Raw genomic sequence first — 19,394 nt, 5'->3', positions numbered from 1 at the left:
GCGGGCTTTCAGCTGGCACAGGAACAAGATCTCGGTAATAACATCTCCCTTAACCCGCCAGCTGCTGTTATAAGCCGCCCTCTCCTCCTGTCCTTCCCCAATAATTCTCTCCACGTTTTGTGACGCCCTCTTTGATGCATTAATTAACTAAATAACCAACAAACTGATTAGGCTTTAATGAACCGCTTGTTCTGAGCATGCCATTGAATTAGCCTGTTTGTCCTTGGCTGTTGTGGTGTTTGATGTGGAGCCAGTGACAACGGCAGCGAGGACGAAAACGTAACTGGAAAAGGGACGGTGGTTTTGCCCTGGAAACCTGCGCACAGAGCGGCATCCTGCATAACTCCAAAACCTGCAACATTTTAAAGTGGTGACTCGCTCCCACAGAAGCCACAGTTGTGGCCAGGGCAATTCTTCTGGATCAGGTCAGAGCAGCTCCAGGGAGGAAATTGTGAAATGGGAACCCTCTTGGTCGATGCCTCCAGGGTCCCTGGCCGCTCCACCCACTGACGCCTGGGGAAACAAGGCTGTTCCGCTGGGGGAACTGAGAGCAGAGGCCTTACCTTCTTGACATCTTTGTGCAGGTACTTGGCAGTCTGCTTGGCCAGTTCAGTTTTGCCTGTTCAAGAAGTGGCAGAGAAAAGAGGGAGTGTTGAGGGAGAAACACCTTGATAAGAACATCAAGAAGAGACCATGCAAAAAGCTCTCGGGAAGTTGTGCGACAACAAAACCAAGACCCGTTTGCAGCATCTGTGTTACAAGTGAGATCATGGAACTGTGGGGTTGGAAGGGACCACCAGGGTCATCTAGTCCAACCCCCTGCAATGCAGGAAACTTTGTGCCTGACAAGGGGCTCAAACCCACAATCCTGGGCTAATATATACTTAAAGAAACAAAAACAAACACAGCACCAGCTCAATTCTCAAGCTACCCCAGGAACACGAGAGCCACTGCAACAGCACCACCTTTTCCTGTGTCTACAGGCTGCATGGGACATTCTGGGCTACAGAGGCTCCTCCCCCCCGCCAGGTTTCAGACCCCTGGAAACTGAGTCGGCAAGGATGCTGGGTGTCAGCCACAGCATGGTCTCTCCTTCCGTGGGTCCAGGCTTTCTCACACCCCCTGGCAGGCAGCGCTGGAAGGAGTGGCGTGACAGTGGTATGACCTGTGGCTCTCTCCGTCGGAGGCAGCAATGCTTCTGAATGCCAGATGCTGGGAACCACAGGAGGGGAGAGTTGCTTTTGTGCTCGGATCCTGGACTGGATGGGCCAATGGCTCTTCTAATGCTCTGCTCACAAACAGGGTTCCCTGAAGTACCAGTGACAGCTGTCAGTCTCAGGGATGGACCCCGTAGGTTCTGCTTTCACTTCCTCCTTCCAGAGTCTTTTAACCCTATAAAGGCCTCCAAACTCTCCCTACACAAAATTATTAGTTATCATGGTCACGTTTTTGTAAGATGACAGAAAGGACTTTTTTGGACTGCCAACCTGGTGCCCTCCAGACGTGTTGAGAATACAACTCCTATCAATGGCTGTGCTTAGCTGGGCCTGGAGGCAGCTGCAGCCCAAAGCTCTGGAGGGCACCAGATTGGGGACAGTTGGGCTACAGAATACCTTTTGCTCTTAAAATAACTTTTGTGGGGTGTTTTAGGAAAACATAAACTGCAAAGGAAAGTGAACTGTCCCTGCTGACTCCACTGGGGGAAAAAGGAAGCCTTGAAGGATTTGCTGTGCAAAAGTGCTTTGGAGGACCAGGCGAGCGATGGAGCCGAGGCCCACCAACCCAGTCTTCCCCCAACGCAACGTCCTTGACTTCAAGACAAGGAGCAGATTTGCTGGGAAACACAATATTCTTTGTTTATTGGATTTATATGCAACGTCTATCATAAAAGTCTAGGCATGAAGGCGATCAATAATTCAAAACACATATTACGGAATAAATCCACATCGACATGGTATCAACAAACATGTCAGCCCCCACTGCGGCGGGAGATTTTGTCCCTCGCGAGGCATGTACCTGCGCAAAGAAGCCCCTGCAGGACCCTGGTAAGGTGCCCTCAAGGTGAAAGGGCACTCCAGGGTCTCCCTGACCCAGACGAGATGCCCGAGGGAAGACTTCTGAGCGACAATCCTTCCCTTGGCTCTTCCTTCACAACCAGGGGTTGCCAATTCCTGCTGCTTCACCCTTTTCGGCGCAACTGCATCTTGCGCAGGGGTTGCGCTCTGGTGACAGTGCATATACGCAAAAAAGGTGTATACCCGAAGCACCCTTGCATGACCATCCTTACCTTCCAAGCAAGGCAGAGAACTTTAAAGCTCTCAGGTTTGCTTTTTGGGTTCTGGGATGCTCTCATGAAATCTCACAGGGTTGTCTGAGATCACGGCAAGAGCATCTCAAGAGCCTAGTATGCAAGTCTGACAGTTTAAAAGCACTCTCCATGCGGGGGAAGTCCTGTTCAAAAGGATCTTTTAAGCTATCCGCTTACATTTGATTTGTGTGATTTCAGCCAGCTGGTCTTCAACCATGTACCATTGAATAGCACATGTTAGATGTGTGTAAGATGCGATCATGCTGTACCTCCCAAAGCCACACTTTATTCTCTGCTAAAAGCTTTGTCCTGCCTCTTTACCCCTAATTTCTATGACTCCGCCTCACCTGCTCTCTCATCTGCCTGGTTCTAGGGTTTGGAATTAGCAGGGTGCCAAAAAGCACCTCAAAAAGTCTGGTGGGTGCCATTTTTTTTTTGCGCCTGGCTGACACTCAAGGATTACTGAAATGTATGTGCTTTGAAGCCTCAAATTATATGTTAAGGACAGACAATATGTTAAGGAGTTTAATAATAAAGAGTAGAGTATTTTGGAAACTGAAGTATGCTACTAATATTTTTATTGCCAACACCAAATTAAACATATATTAACTGCCCCCCCGCCCCGTGGCATCTAGACATTCTGTTTTGGCGCCCACAACTCTGGTCCCAGGAGCCATTTGGCTCCTAGCTTTTCTATCCCAGTTTCTAACACTGGTTCCGTGTCTCAGAAGGGGTGATTCAATTCAGACCCCATGCCAAGCCATGGTTGGTGCTAATCAGAGCTTAGAACCCAAAACAACACAGGGGTCCAGAATGCTGACTGGGCCTTGGGTCCCCTTGCCCTCCCCACCCATGATTTTACTCCAGTGAGAAGGCTCTTCCTGGTCCATTCTAGCTTCCTTGTCTTTGCTGGACCCTTCTCAATCTTTGCTCTGCAAGAGGAACTACAAACGTGCTTCTGTCTTTCAAAAATGGAATCAGATCTCAGGGTGCCAGTTCGGTTTGGTGGTTGGGGTGTGTGGATGCCTTGGCAACACATACAGCTCTTCCCGGGGCCATCCTTTCCTGGAGCTGGCAAGAAGCTTGCGAAAGGCAATACAACTCTTGATGACTTCTGGGATGATGCTACGATTTAGGATTTTCAAATAGGGAATGATCCTGGTGAATTGATGTCTGTTTTTACCCTTTTAATGGTTTTATTGCATGGTTTTATGCATTTATTTCTGTAAACTGCTTTGGTGGTGTGGGTTTTTTTAAATGACACAGCAGTATACAAATATTTTTATAACTGAATAATAATAATAAAAATTCTATGTTTCACATGAATATTGTACCTAGTGTGATTTTCTCACTTTGGAATTTGGGATAGTTCACATTCAGCCACTATTATGCTGTTGCAACTTATTTGTTATAGAAAGTGGTGTTTGCCGATGACTTGAACCACTGGCAGTGTCTGGGCAGGGAGAAGGTGTGGACTGAAAAACCTTTACTTGAGCCCAGAAAAGAATTTGAAAACTAGACTTGAGATTTCTGGCCCATCTGTGGTGCATTATCTTTGGTTATTCTATCTCTAGCATGTGTGGAAAAAGCAGGACTGGCGTTATTTCTGGGGCTGGACCAGCCTGCATCATCCCCCCAAAAACGAAAGAAGGAAAAAAAGGACGCTGACTTTACCTATTCCTGACGATCCCAAGAAGAGAAAAACCAGGGGATGCTCCTCATCATACCAGCCATTTTCCTTCCTCCGAATGGCTGCAATCGAAAATGCAAGAAAAACAAAGGAAGGGGTTATATATCTGGGCACATAAAAAAGGGAAAGGCATATAAATCAATGACACAACAGCAAGTATAATTATCACTAAGTATACACTATGTTTTACTGCTCTCTGCCCACTCAAAGTCTTCGCTGCCATTAGAGCTACCTAATTTGATTAGCCAGCAAGGCCCCCAGAGATACCTAATCAGGTTAGCATGGATTTGGAAAGCTGCCCAGAGCAGATTTCGGATAAAGTTTTCCAGGATGTGCACTCAGCGTTGCCAGGGAAACAGGAGGGAGGATGGACACTGAATGAACCAGAAAGGGACCTGTCGGGTGGACCGAGAGGGGAGGATAAAGGGTTGGGGGAAAGAGAGATTCTAGAGGCTCAATAGCTCGCCAGCTTGAAAGCGCCACCTTCGTACACAAAGACCGGGGAAGGAGAAGTTTGCTACCCCTCTGACGCTAACGGGAAGGAAGCCTTGAATTCAAGGTCACGGCAGCCTTGTGAAGACTCATGGGCCGCAGTAAATAATGGTGCTAGGATGGAGGACGATGCAAGGGAGATATGCCAGGGAAACATGGGATGGGTTTGGAACACAAAAGGATCTACTTTGCAGAGGAGCAGCACTTAAAACTTCTGGGTTGCCCAAACCTGCCCTCTGGGGCAGACAGCTTCCCTGTGGATCCTGCTGCTCTTGGCACCCCGACCGCAGATTTGCACTCTCAGATCACAGCACATGCACAGCGTTTAAAAAAGGGAAGGAAAAAGTGACCGCATGAGAACAAGGGGGCAGCATTTGTTTACATTCAGTGGCTGTGCTTAAAGTCTGGCTGCTGCATTAAAGCAAAGGACAGGACACATAAAATAAAGGATTTCTCTACGCAGCACACAGTTCACCTTTGGAACTCAATTCCACAGGAGGCAGTGATGGCTACTAGCCATGATGGTTCTGCTCTGCTCTGCCTCTACAGTTGGAGGCACCAATGTTTCTGAATGCCAGCTGCTGGAAACCACAGATTAGGAGAGTTTCCCTAGTGCTTGAATCCTGCTTCCAGGTTTCCCACGGAAGGTTGTGGACTTTCCTTCCTTGGAGGTCATAGAATCATAGAGTTGGAAGAGACCACAAGGGCCATCGAGTCCAACCCCCTGCCAAGCAGGAAACACCATCAGAGCACTCCTGACATATGGTTGTCAAGCCTCTGCTTAAAGACCTCCAAAGAAGGAGACTCCACCACATTCCTTGGCAGCAAATTCCACTGTCAAACAGCTCTTACTGTCAGGAAGTTCTTCCTAATGTTTAGGTGGAATCTTCTTTCTTGTAGTTTGGATCCATTGCTCCGTGTCCGCTTCTCTGGAGCAGCAGAAAACAACCTTTCTCCCTCCTCTATGTGACATCCTTTTATATATTTGAACATGGCTATCATATCGCCCCTTAACCTCCTCTTCTCCAGGCTAAACATGCCCAGCTCCCTTAGCCGTTCCTCATAAGGCATCGTTTCCAGGCCTTTGACCATTTTGGTTGCCCTCCTCTGGACACGTTCCAGTTTGTCAGTGTCCTTCTTGAACTGTGGTGCCCAGAACTGGACACAGTACTCCAGGTGAGGTCTGACCAGAGCAGAATACAGTGGCACTATTACTTCCCTTGATCTAGATGCTATACTCCTATTGATGCAGCCCAGAATTGCATTGGCTTTTTTAGCTGCCGCGTCAAACTGTTGGCTCCTGTCAAGTTTGTGGTCAACCAAGACTCCTAGATCCTTTTCACATGTACTGCTCTCAAGCCAAGTGGCCCCCATCTTGTATTTGTGCCTCTCATTTTTTTTGCCCAAGTGCAATACTTTATTTTATTTGGTTTTTATACTGAGGTTGGCTGGTCATCTGCCATGGATGCTTTTGCTGAGATTCCTGCATTGCAGGCTGGGGCTGGACTAGATGACCACTGGAGTCTCTCCCAACTCTACAATTCTATTATCTGTTCACTGTGAGAACAGGATGCTGGCCAAAAAGCTCATTGGCTTGATCCAGCAGGCTCTCTTTATGTTCTTCAACACTTGTCGCTGGTGCCTAAGGGATGTAATCAGTGGACATTCTTTTTGGGGGTGGGATGTGCAGCGTTATATGGAAGTTGGAACTGGGGCATTTGGGCTACCGGGGAGAGCAGAGAAAATGAAGGGGCGGTGCCTCAGCGCAGCACCAGGAGAAGCTCCAGAGAGCTCTTTAGAAAATGGCAAAATAGTGAGAAGTGGGGTACAGTGTTCCTAAATAAATATTTGCTTGTGAGTTCTGACCCAAGAAATGCCCTGTCGATTCCACATGTGGCTGCCTGGATTCTGTCCTTCCATCCAAGTACAGTGGTACCTCTGGATGCGAACGGGATCCGTTCTGGAGCCCTGTTCGCATCCTGAAGCGAACACAACACATGTCCGCGTGTCTGGTGATTCGCCGCTTCCGCGCATGATGTCATTTTGAGCGTCTGTGCATGCGCGAGCGGCAAAACCCAGAAGTAACGCACTCTTTTACTTACGGGTCTCCGCGGAGCGCAACCCGAAAATACTCATCCCAAACCTACTTCAACCCAAGGTATGACTGTACAATGGACGCTCGGGTTGCAAACGTGATCCTCCAGTGCCTGCAACCCACAGTAACGTGTATGCTCACACACGGGTTGCGATTCGGCACTTCTGCACATGCGCAAAGAGCGATTTAGCACTTCTGTGCATGCGCCAAAATCCAGAAGTAACCCATTCTGGTACTTCCAGGTTTCGGCACGTCTGTAACCCGAAAGCGCACAACCTTAAGCATCTGTAACCCAAGGTAGGATTGTATAATGCCTGGCGCAGGATTCCTGCTTTAGCCTTCTGAGAAAATCAGCTTTTGCTTCAAAAACTCTATGAAGCTCTTGTCTTCATAGATGAAAACAGGCTTGAAAAAGCATGTGGGCAGGAGCTGGGTTTCTGAGCTGCAGTGATGTGAAGCTACAACGCTGTGCCCCCTGTCTGCCTCAGCAAGCAGCCCCCAACAGAATAAATGATGCAAAACAAAAGCATGCAGGCAATTTTGCTTAATTTATGCAAGTTGCAGAACAGACTCTTCCTGACACAACTTGGCAGGATTTTTAATGGCGTTTTATGTTAATTTGTATAAATTGTTTTATGAATTGGCAGCATGTAAATACGTTTAAAAACAAACTCCCTGCACATACTCTGTGAAATTGTGGCTGAAAACTTATTCAACCCCCACTTCCCTTTTCTCAGAGGTGCACAACTCACCACAAGGCTGGCTTTCCTGGGTTGCTCTGGCATGGGGAAGCAGCATCTTGAACCCCCTGATCCGTGTCCTGACCGTGACTCTTCCTCTCCTGGAAAATGTTCAAGAAGCAGTGTTCAGTCAGGACAGGGCGAGGCGCCATCTTGGTGTGCTCTGAAACATTCAGAGGACCACTTCAGCATGCCAAAGCCACCCAGGAAAGTCAGCACACAGCATGAAAAATGGTGCCACAAACCTCCAAACCATGCCAGCTGCTCTATGTGCCACATTCACCACCCAGATCTTTTTTTTATTGGGCCCTCCGAGTTGTAAACGCAACACTGAGGTGAAGCCACTTCTGCTTGCCAGCGTTTGAGGAACTATGGACCCAGCAGGAGAGGATGATCCAGCAGCTCGGTGACTAATGTACCAGTAGCCACACTCCATGAGAAAGCCAAAGGAATTTGGAAATTGCTACTAAACTGCCATGTTTGCATCCACAGTGCATCCATGCCCGCATGTGGGGCAATGGCCTGATCCAGAAAGCTCTTCTCATAGTCACCGTCTGTTAGCCATTCCACCTGAGCCCATGATACCACTTTATTTTGTTAAATACATAAAATAGCCCCCCCCAAATTACAATTTATATTGAAAGTTCCCTGGTGCTAAGACTTGTGTTCCCCTCCTGCCTCAATGCTATTCTGTGTGCTGGTGATCTTAATTAAAATACCGTATTTTCCCTCCTAAAAAGTAAGGGGAAATGTGTGTGCGTCTTACGGAGCGAATACAGGCTGCACAGCTATCCTAGAAGCCAGAACAGCAAGAGGGATTGCTGCTTTCACTGCACAGCGATCCCTCTTGCTGTTCTGGCTTCTGAGATTCAGAATATTTTTTTCCTTGTTTTCCTCCTCCAAAAACTAGGTGCGTCTTGTGGTCTGATGCGTCTTATAGAGCGAAAAATACAGTACATAGCCACTCCAAGACAGAAAGATGAAGCCATGGCAGCTCTCAGTCATTCTTTCGTTTGTCCTTTCCTGGTGCTTTAAAAGAGGATCAAACACATTCATGGAGAAGGAGAGGGAACTGTGGAACTCTCTCCCACAGGAGACAGTAACAGCCACCAACTAGGGTGACTTTAAATGGAGAATAGACAAATTCATGGAGGAGGAGAGGGCTACTGATGGCTATTAGCCAGAATGGCTATGCTCTGCCTCCAGAACTGCAGGAGGGGAAGATTCCTCTTGTGCACGACTCCTGCTCGTGGGTTTCCCCAAAGAGGCATCTGGCTGGCCACTGTGAGAACTGGATGCTGTGCTACATGGCCTGATTCAGCAGTTTCTCCTTATATTCTAAACTTAAAAGAACTCAAGGGACAGAAGAAAAGGGGGAGGGTCAAAGGGATCAGTGCCGCATTAAAAGAATAATCTCAGATTCAAAACCTGCCCATAGGACTGCTGGGCACATCAGCAATTTAGCTTCCAGCCACCACAGAACCTTTCCGACCTCTCCTCCACATCACGTGCTCAGCAACAGCTGCATGCAGAAGGCCCCGCGTTCAGTCCCTGCCATCTCCAGTTAACATGCAATCACAGGCAGACAAATGGGCTTGGAGAACAACCCAGGAAAGGGACTCTTTGCTGCCATTCAGGGGAAATATCCCCAGCCTAGGTGGACCAATGTCCTGACTTCACACGCCACGACAGCTTCCCATGCTCCTTGGGCTGAAAAGGTACTGATACATCAAGGAGAGGCAGTGACGCCTCATCTGATGAAGGTCTTCCCAGTTTCCAGTCCTATTTAGAACAAGGCCTCTGCCTTCCAACGCACTTCTCAAAAGCTGTAGAACCATAGCTCAGGGGCAGAGGACCTGGTCTGCATGCAGAACATCTCACTGCAATTCCAGGTACCTCCAGGTAGGGCTGGGAGAGGCACCCTGCCTGGAAACCTGGAGAGTTGCTGCCAGTTGCCAAAGTGTTTTGTGATACTTTGTGCAAAGAAGAGAGGGTGCTGCAGGAGCTGTATTTTGCAGCCTTCCCCCGTTGGTGCGTTGGATGGGGCTGATGGGAGATGCCCAGAAGGGCGCCAGGTTGTTGTGATAGACAGGGCCTCCTTGCAGAGAACGCTCACCTGCACAGGCGGCTTTTTAAAATTCCACTCAGCCCTGTCTTGGCGGTTGACAGAGGTCAGCGAGACCGGAGATGCGACGTATTACGCTTGACAGAGGCGCTCCTTAAAAGTAGGCGAAATGCCAAGCTTGAAAAGAATGACGAGCAAAAGATATATCTTGTGATAGCCGAGTAGGATAATGGAAGGGGAGGGAAAGGCAGACAGAAGGAGAGAGAAAGAGAGAGAGTGAGAGAGCGCAAATGAGAACCACCAGATGCTTGAAAACAGGCCACTGTGCTTCTTGCGGAGAAGGGCAATGTGGACGGCATGTCCAGAAGCACCCAGAGGCAGAGGACGAACTCTGGAGAAGGGCCAGTGAGCTTTTCCAGACACGGGGCTCCAAATAATGATCCTTTCAACAAGAGAGAGAGAGAGAGAGAGAGAGAGAGAGAGAGAGAGAGAGAGAGAGAGAGATGAGCATCTCTGAATGTTTTCTGCCTGTTTCCTTCCATGTGTTTTTAAAATGAAAGCAAGAAAATTTGAGGCCAGAATCAGGCCTTGCTCAACTGATTGTTTTGGGAGAGGGTGCCGACGCCACTTCCTCCTTGTGCAAAAGGAAGGAGCAGTTTGACATGACCAGAGTCATACCATGAAAAGTGTGGGATTTAGAAGGGGAAGGAGCTCGGCCTTTTTCTTCTTCTTCTTTTTAAAAAAGAAGCAAATGTTAACTCTTCACACCTGAAGGGATATGCGTGGAAGTGTTTGGAGAGTGATTAGCAAGATCTTGGCAGGTGGAGGTGGTGCTGAGCAGGAGTTTCGGCAGCTGGGTGGTGGTGGTTCTGAGGGCTCTGCTTTCCTTCCTTGCCCTTCCCCTTCTGGAGCAAAGTCATCTTGAACATTTCCTTCATTTCCATAAGAATGGAAGAAGAGCCTGGCTACTGGATCAGGCCAGTGGCCGATAGAGCCCAGCATCCTGTTCCCAAAGTGGCGAACCAGTTGCTTGTGGGGAACCCCCCAAGCAAGATCACAGCATAAGAGTGCAAGACCACTCCCCGCCTCCTGCGGGTCTTTGAAAACTGCTATTCAGAAGCATTATAGCACGGCCACATCTTAAGCACATTTAACTCATGTGATTTCAAACATAAGTGGCTGAAGGCTGGCTGGTTGAAATTCCACAGGTAAAATGCAAGGTTCTGCGATACTCTTGCAAGATCCCTTGGAAACATATTTTTTATATTGACTTTGAGCAAAGGGCACAAAGCAACTCATAATTACTCACTAGCAATTTCGAAATTGGGAGACCTGGACCACCATGGTGATCTCGGCCTCAGTTCCCGATCTGCAAAATGGGCATAATGGAGGTCTGCCTGGCAGGGCTGCTGCAAAAGCCAACCAGGAAAAAGACAGCAAGGGTTTTTTCTGAAGATAAAAATAATTTGATAGCTACACTGTGCAGCACTGCCTAGGATTGGAAGGTGAAAGAGTTGGTTAGCAACAGAGCAAAGACCAGCTGAAGTGGCAGTTAAGACGCCGGTGGCTCAACGTAGAATAATAGAATTGTAAAGTTAGGAGGGACCCTGAGGATCATCTAGTCCAACCCCCAGCAATGCAGGAAAATGCAGCTGTCCCAGCGTTATCAGCACCACGCTGTAACCAACTGAGCTGTCCAGGACATCTGCACCACCTGGCCATGGAGGGAATCCAACCCCTATTTTAGGCAGATCCGCTCTCTGCAAGGCTACGCTCTCCTCACTCTTGAAGAAGGCTATGGAGGAACTAAGGCACAGCAGTCCTGGCTGAAATTCTGGGAGCAGCAGAGAGAGAAAGGGTACAAGAGAGGGAGGGAAGGAGGCAGACGCTGCCACCTTGGGCCTCCCTGACTCCAGAGCTCTTTCCAGCCTGGGCTTTCTTTTGCCCTCCGTAACTGCAGAGCCGCCACAGCGCTGGGTCTCTGAGAGGCCTTTCAAGCTGGCTATTGAACTGATAAATTCACTGTATTACTTTACACAAATCAATACCCCAGCAGTTATCAGGGGTTGACGTGACCAAAATTGGTTTCAGCCAATTTGTGAGTGTAATAAATGTCCATTTATCAAATCAATTCATTCTGTGGGGTTTCTTGGCCTGGCCGGGCTCGTGACGCCAAAGGGGCGACGTCCTTCGGGCATGAACCAAAGACCAACTTTGCCCTTGCGAGGCAAGGCACTGGCATGCAAGGGACCCTGCTTGGCTTCCCCCACTGCTGCGGTGGCTCAGTCCGATGAGCAGATGTGGGTCGGCCGGGCAGGAAGGTGGTGGCCAAAGGGGTCAAGGCAGAAACAGGGGCAGATTCCTGCCGCCAGCCCACTCCCACTCTGCACCAAGAAAAGTGTGCTAAACTTTAAGCCAACGTGCTGCTCTACAGGAAGGGCCAAAGGTCAGTGGGGAGAACACCTGGCAAGAAGGTGCCAGGCTCAACCCCTGGCAGCTCTAGGCAGGGCTGAGAAAGACTCCTGGTCTGAAACTGAGGACAGCTGCTGCCAGTCAGTGTAGGCAACTACAAGCTCCTACTACAAACAAAACACCCACCAAATAAGTGGGAAAGCAACACAGCACAGCTATGCAAGTGGCTGCTCATTTACAGTGGTGCCCCGCAAGACGAACGCCTCGCAAGACGAAAAACCCGCTAGACGAAAGGGTTTTCCGTTTTGGAGGCGCTTCGCAAAACGAATTCCCCTATGGGGTTGCTTCGCAAGACGAAAAAAATCTTGCATCCCCCCGCGGGGTTTTTTCGCTTTTTTCGCCCTTTTCTTAAGCCGCTAAGCCGCTTATCAGCTGTTCCGCTGATAAGCCACTTAACAGCTGATCGCTGGAAGCCGCTTGACAGCTGTAGCGCTAATCCGCTAAGCTGTCAATGGGCTTGCTTCGCAAGACGAAAAAACCGCTATACGAAGAGCCTCACGGAACGGATTAATTTCGTCTTGCGAGGCACCACTGTATGCATGTCTGCATCCACTACTGACCATTCGTCTTCATCCTTTTCCACTATGGAACTTGCTCCCACAGGAAGAAGTGATGGCCACCAACTTGGATGGCTTAAGAAAGAGGATTAAGCAAATTTAAGGAGCAGGATAAGGCTGTGAAAGGCTTCTTAGCCATGGTGGTTTTGCTCTGCCCCGAGGCAGCAATGCTTCTGAACACAAGCTGCTAGAGACTGATGGAGGGGAGAGTTGCTCTCATGCTCGGATCCTGTGAGAACAGAATGCTGGACCAGATGGGGCATTGGCTTGACCTAGCAGGCTCTTGTTATGTTCTCATATTCTGGGGCATCCCTTGGAAACATCCTCTTGTTGTTGCATGAAGTCAACTCTTGCTCCCCCAAAAACCTGAATGCACTTTCTCTCTCTGCCGATGAAGTTGATGCCCTGGGCAACCACACTGGGCAGAAGCAGCAAAACAACCGGCTAGAAGACAACAGACTGAATGTAAGCTGTGAGCCTCGGATCGGGCTCCACAAACTGGGTCCCAGGGAGCCCACTGAAGCAAGAAAGCAGGTGCCAGGTATGCCCCTAAATGCAAGTCAAAGAAAGCTTGCTTGACAACTGTCAACCATCCTGTGTCCTGAGATGGAGCATGAGGAGCTAGCAAGCTAGCAGCTGAATTAAGGGTTGCTTCCTGACACTCCTCTCCCCACACCAACGTGCACTGGCATGGGGTGGGGGGCACATTGCTGCAGCGTTTAGACTGGGAGCACAGCAGTCGCTTTGCAGTCAGGAGGTATGCCAAGTGTGCCCTGTGTTTGAAAGCCCCTCTTGAAAGATGGGCTACTCAGAGTAACTGGGTATGTGTGTCAAGAACACCCCCTCCCACCCACGTCAAAGCTTAACAGGTTGGGACCATCAGGGCAGGCGGCAGCAAAAGCACCAGCAAGCCTCCCCTTCCTGGCGCGATATCCCGAGGCAGAGTGCGCCTGGTCCTGCCTAATTCAATAAAGGGAAGTTCCATGAAGGCAGCTGCTCTCGCGAGCCCCACCACCACCTGTGTCAGAGAGAGGCCCTGCCCATTAATCAAAGCTCCCTAATTAGCCCCCGCTGCTGCCTCCAGGCACAGCCTTTCTCTAACCAGGGTGCACATGTGGTGCCTTTGCAGGAGAGAGCCTCGCCCTCCCAAACCCAAGGCCCAAACTACGTCCCGCGATCTTCATTTACAGCACGGCTCTGGGCCACCCAGGCCCGTCAGATGCTAGAGAAACCAAGCTCTTTCTTATGTCCCTAGAACGCATGCTTGCAGAAAGATGCTTAAAAAGCTGGAGGCAGTGGCAGAGCAAAGGCGGGAAGGGGCTTGAGGGGCCTTGCCCACTTTTCATGGGGTCTCAGCTATTGCTCAGCTGTGTCCCACATGCTCCATTCAGGTTTCTCCTCCACTGCCTGCAAGCGGCCGAACCAAATGACGAGTCACCATTTGCTTTGATGACCAGAGTCATAAGCGTCCCACCGTCTCCTGCCCCCAAACGCAAATTCTGCAACCAGAAAAATGCCACTTTCTGCACTATTTTTGCCTGAAGGCACAAGGCCTTTGATTGGATCTTTGCGCAGTGCCCAGGAAGGCTCACGCACTGAAAACATGAAGGATACGATCATTACAAATTATTCAAATTTATCAAATCCGCACATCAATATTCATTCTCCCTGATTTCATTCTTCTCATCCCAGCCGTGAGGCAGCATAAACAGCGACGGAGAATATAGATGCTCTACCAAGAAGGGCTTCGCTTAGGCTCTATCAAGCTTCAGTGGTTTCGCAGGCCCGGCCCCTTTTATTTTCAAGCTCATCACAAGTTTGATTGCCTCTCTCCCCCCCCCCCCCCAATCATTAAATTGGAAGGAACCCCCAAATCAATAAACTGGAAGGAATGTTGAATAGCTCCTATTATTTCATCCAAGACAAGAGTCCAAAGCCAGGTGACATGTTAATATGGCTCACTCTGTTCTACATTAAACTCCGCTTTCCCCGATCTGCTACAACAGGGTGTTGTAGTCCAAAACCTCTGGAGGGCTGCAGGTTCTGGGAGCTGGGATTTCCGGCGATGAGGCGGCCAGCCGGACTTGTACTCAACTTCTCTCCTCCAGTCTTTCATGACTCATATTAACATGCCAAAAGAGGCCTTTGCTGGGCTCTCTGCAGAGCTGTGAGGATGGTTCCCGCCAGGGAGTAGGTTGTGTGAACCATCCCTGACTCAGGCAGGGGCAGGACTGCCCATTAGGACGTGCTTAGGATCAGTTTCTGCCTTCTGGGGCTCCTCAGCCTGGCCTTTGGCCACAGTTAAAAGATAAAGAGAGGTTTCAACAGCCCACATCCCCTTCCTTCCATTTATCGCCGTTAATGGTCTCGCAAACGCAACAGGGGGAGATTTCAGTAACAGGAGGTTGACAAAGAGTTTTAATATTCTTTATTTACTACACAATGGACTCCGGGAGAAGGGCAGAGAGATACTTTCCGAGGCCCTGAAGTCGTTCGCATTGTTTCTGCCTCCCAGTGCAGTCCCAAGCTCCAAAGATCTCTCTGTTTTGGAAGAGGGACCTGTCTCCTGTGACAGGCTGCAGGACATAGAGTGACTTTAATTGGGAGAGCAGCACCCTCTGGGTCCCGAGGATGGGCATGCGCTGAGCAGACACTCGGAATCCACCCCACATTTCAACTTTATTTGTGACTCTGCCGCATTCTCTGAAGGCCAGTCCAGAGACAAAAGTTTTTCTTTCTTGGAAGGCGACCCATGAGAAACTTTGTAATGGATTGCAAAACCGACAAAGCCTAGCTCTGAATAAAGTGGCTAATTTGGGTGTGCCCTGTACCCCTTCTGCCTGGAAGCGGGAGGTTCACGTGACTGAACGCTCCCCCCTGCAACAAAACAGAACGGAAGAAAGCCTGCACACAGAAAACTAGCAGGTCAGGGAGGAAAAATGTCCTTTCCTTGCTATCTCAAGGTACCACTAAAACACACGGCGTACAATCCTGTCTCTCACAACCAGTGCTTCCCCCCTGGGGGTACTCAAGGGTATGCAGTACCGGCACCTCTTTCTGTTGTTAAAAAGTGTAGCACTTAATGCAATAACTTCATGGTGTGTACCAGAGCCTGTTTTTCCAGGGGAAAAAGCACTACTCACAATGCACACCCTGCTCTCACCAGCAGAGTGGGATGCACAGAGAAAGATTTTAACCGCCCAGAGTGGCTGGGGAAACCCAGCCAGATGGGCGGGGTACAAATAAATTTTATTATTAATATTATTATTATTAGTTGCAATGTGTATATTGCTTTAAAAAACTCCAATCTGGAATAAAAGCCAGCCAAGTAATGCTACAGCCAGAAAGGCTGAAGCAATTATACACTGCAATAAGAGGAGCTTCCTTTCCTAATACAAGCAGCGCAGTAGTAATAGTGCTCTATTCAGTGTGGCTAAGAGATCATTTGAAAAAATGGTTCCGTTTGAGAGGATGCTAAGGAGGATCTGGATTCCAACTCTTATCGCCCCCAGCTTTTTGGCCAAAGGATCATGGCCACCACCATGCTATGGCTCCATCTTTCGTTTCATTCCTCTCATCTGGTCCACTGTTGCAGACCAAGGGAACGGAAACCCCTGGTTCTGTGTCCTTCCCATGGCATCTATGATTTCATGAGGAACATACTTCCCAAGCTTATTCCTGCAATCCTAGGAAGTAAAATGCATTTTTCTTTCCAGATACGAATTCTGACATTTTCAGGAGTCAGAATTCTGTGCCAGATGCCAAACTGCAGGGTTATGTGCTATAGCTGTAGGCAGCTGCAACACACAATGCTGCCCAGACCTTCACTGGTGACAAAATTCCTTGTATTTTCCTGGATTTCATCTCAGGCAAAGAAAAAAAACCCAGCAATTAAAAAAGCGACTCTCCACAAACAAGAATAAAAGTTTTTAAAAGCTGAAATTCTCGGCTTTGCAGCTTAAGGTATTCTTGACTGTTTTGTGCACACACACGTTCTAAATAAAATTATAGCATAACATTTATGTGACACACACGTGTGGGTGCACACACACTAACTAACCCCCTTCCAGCTTCTCTGCAGGATTTGCAGAGCAGAAGGCTAATCAAATCAGAGCCCCAGATCTTACCAGCTCCAACAGTTGCTATGGCGCTCTCCTGGCCAATGATATGTTCCCGGAGTCTCTGCTCCAGCGGGAACCTTCGCCGTTCCTCTATTTCCCTCTTGCGCTGCTCTTCCTGGAACTGTGGAGAGGAAAAGAAGTTGCTCTCTTAAAAAGATACCCCAACATCCATGCTGTAAGGACATCCATGCGACCAGCTTCTCTATCACCTGCCGTGAGGTTAGCTGGGTATAGGAAGAATGTGTTTATCCATTTTAATACATTTATAGCCCACCGTACGTCCAATGCTTTTAGAAAACGTGAGTCAGACACATGTAAAATGAATATGCAAGGAAAACAATCAGAATTGCACGCATGGCGGCAGAGAAAAGTCACAAAAATGAACCAGTGGGAACTTAATTTTAAAAAGCTTAATCACCGCAGAGCCTCCAAAAAAGAGGGGGCATTTTATTTTTTTAAATAATTTTTATTCATTTTTTAAACACATAATAAAAACACACAAACAAAACAGAAAGAGGAAAGAGACAGTGGAAGAGGACTGGAAAAAATTCAAAATATATCTTAAAAATTGTTGTAAAATTGAGGAGTGTTAAGATGTCAAGGGGTAAGAACTAGAGAATTACAGCTGTAACTAATAAGTTTAAGGAAAATTAATGGAAGGGAACTAGTAGATAAACTGACTAATGGGTTGCTAAAGAACTGTAAAACAAGGATGCAGCGAAAGGGAGGTATGGGGAAGTCGAAGGAAAGAAGGTGCATGAAAATAACATTATGATTTAAATATTTTGTATGTAAAAGAGGGGGCATTTTAAAGTGCAGCACAAAACCAGGAGAGAGGGGAAGGAAGACAGAGAAAGCCTGGGGTGGCTGAAAATGCCCTACCCTATGTGTGTCCCTGGTGGATGGCCATCTGCTTCAAGAAGGAGAATCCACTACCTTCCATGGGAGTCTGTTCCACTGTCAAACAGCTCTTACTTTTACAGCTATCCAACCTAGTGCCATCACTGGGTTCTAGGGTTAAAAACCAGCACCCAAGGGAAGGAAACCGGGGACCTCTCTTCTAGAGCAGCTTCTCTATGTGCCAGAGAGAGACCTAGGGGTACACTGGCTCTTTTGGGGGGGCACTGGGAAGAAGCAGGTGAGCAGGCAGTAAGTTGACCTTTCCCTACTACACAGCCTTGCACTGATGATCTTCAAATTAAGAGATTTAGCCCACTCACTATGTGGATTAAACTACAGAGCCTAGGACTTGCCGATCAGAAGGTCAGCGGTTCGAATCCCTGCAACAGGGTGAGCTCCCATTGCTCGGTACCAGCTCCTGCCCACCTAACAGTTCAAGAGCACGTCAAAGTGCAAGTAGATAAATAGGTACCGCTCCGGCGGGAAGGTAAACAGCGTTTCCGTGCGCTGCTCTGGTTTGCCAGAAGCGGCTTAGTCCTGCTGGCCACATGACCCAGAAGCTGTATGCCAGCTCCCTCGGCCAATAAAGTGAGATGAGCACTGCAACCCCAGAGTCGGCCACGACTGGACCTAACGGTCAGGGGTCCCTTTACCTTTACCCAAACTGGGTGGCCACGCTCTCTCTCCAACAGTGTCTCTTGAGATTCATGGAAGGGGGAAGGGAAGGCTCCTCAGCTTGAGATGCATGGGAAATGAAGTGGTATTTCTCAAAATAAAGCATTTGCCTTCAGCTGGAGGGTGAGAGGCGACTGATCTAAGATACAAGTATGTGGTTAAAAATAAAATAAAGAAGTGGGTCCCAAGTGCATGCTTCAATTAAAGATGGGCCCTACACCCTTGTGCAAATTAATTGAAACAATGTAGTTTATTGTACAAAACTCACATATACAGTGGTGCCCCGCAAGACGAACGCCTCGCAAGACGAAAAACCCGCTAGACGAAAGGGTTTTCCGTTTTGGAGGCGCTTCGTAAAACGAATTCCCCTATGGGGTTGCTTCGCAAGACGAAAAAAATCTTGCATCCCCCCGCGGTTTTTTTCCGCTTTTTTCACCCTTTTCTTAAGCCGCTAAGCCGCTTATCAGCTGTTCCGCTGATAAGCTGCTTAACAGCTGATCGCTGGAAGCCGCTTGACAGCTGTAGCGCTAATCCGCTAAGCTGTCAATGGGCTTGCTTCGCAAGACGAAAAAACCGCTATACGAAGAGCCTCACGGAACGGATTAATTTCGTCTTGCGAGGCACCACTGTACATGTACAAAACTCACATATGCGTACATTAGTAATGGATATGACCTCCGCTATTTTTAAGCAGCATTTGAACACGGTTTGGCATGGAGTTTAAGAATTTCGAACACTCACTGTTGATGTTCTGATCCCTGTACCACACTTGAATCAGCGCCTGAATGAGCTTCTCCATAGTCGTACAGTCTACAGCACAGAGGGCACTTTTGCATATAGCCCACAAATTCTCAATGGGATTTACGTCCAGGGAATTCCCTGGCCAATCAAATACCTGTCTTTGCTGCTCTGTCCTGAATTCCTTCACCACTTTCGATGTGTGACAGAGGGCTAGGTCCTGCTGCAATATCCCAGTACCGTCAAGATACCTCTTTTCCAGCTCTGGAATAACTCTCTTTTGTAAAACCTCAATATATCGTGGCGAACGCATCATTCCTTCTATTGGCTGCAGGGTTCCGACACCATAATCACTTTTCGTGTTGGTTTTGATTACAGGATTACGAGTAAGATAGAAAACAGGCTTTGTTTCAACTAATTTGCACAAGGGTGTAGGTCTGAAAACCTTGAGGGCCATTGGAAGAATTTGCCGCGATTCCTGCATTGCAGAGGGGTGGACTAGATGGCCCTTGAGGTCCCTTCCAACTCAACGATTCTTGGA

General features: G+C 48.4%; 1 protein-coding gene across 2 annotated transcripts in view; it reads right to left on the bottom strand.

The window, feature by feature from the left end:
• CLPB (ClpB family mitochondrial disaggregase) overlaps window positions 1–19,394 on the bottom strand; it is an 80,209-nt gene that overhangs the window by 13,170 nt on the left and 47,645 nt on the right. For both annotated transcript variants that reach the window (XM_081909770.1, XM_081909769.1), the window contains exons 7-9: window positions 16,547–16,661; window positions 3,983–4,060; window positions 564–619 (exon numbers count right to left, since the gene is read on the bottom strand). In XM_081909770.1, the coding sequence (XP_081765896.1) occupies window positions 564–619; window positions 3,983–4,060; window positions 16,547–16,661 (249 nt within the window). The remainder of the gene's footprint in view (window positions 1–563; window positions 620–3,982; window positions 4,061–16,546; window positions 16,662–19,394) is intronic.

The sequence above is a fragment of the Podarcis melisellensis genome, assembly GCF_964234715.1.
Source record: "Podarcis melisellensis genome assembly, chromosome: 4".
NCBI classification, from domain to species: domain Eukaryota; kingdom Metazoa; phylum Chordata; class Lepidosauria; order Squamata; family Lacertidae; genus Podarcis; species Podarcis melisellensis.
Note: the sequence above shows the minus strand (reverse complement) of the source record. Positions and strands in the feature narration are given on the sequence as shown.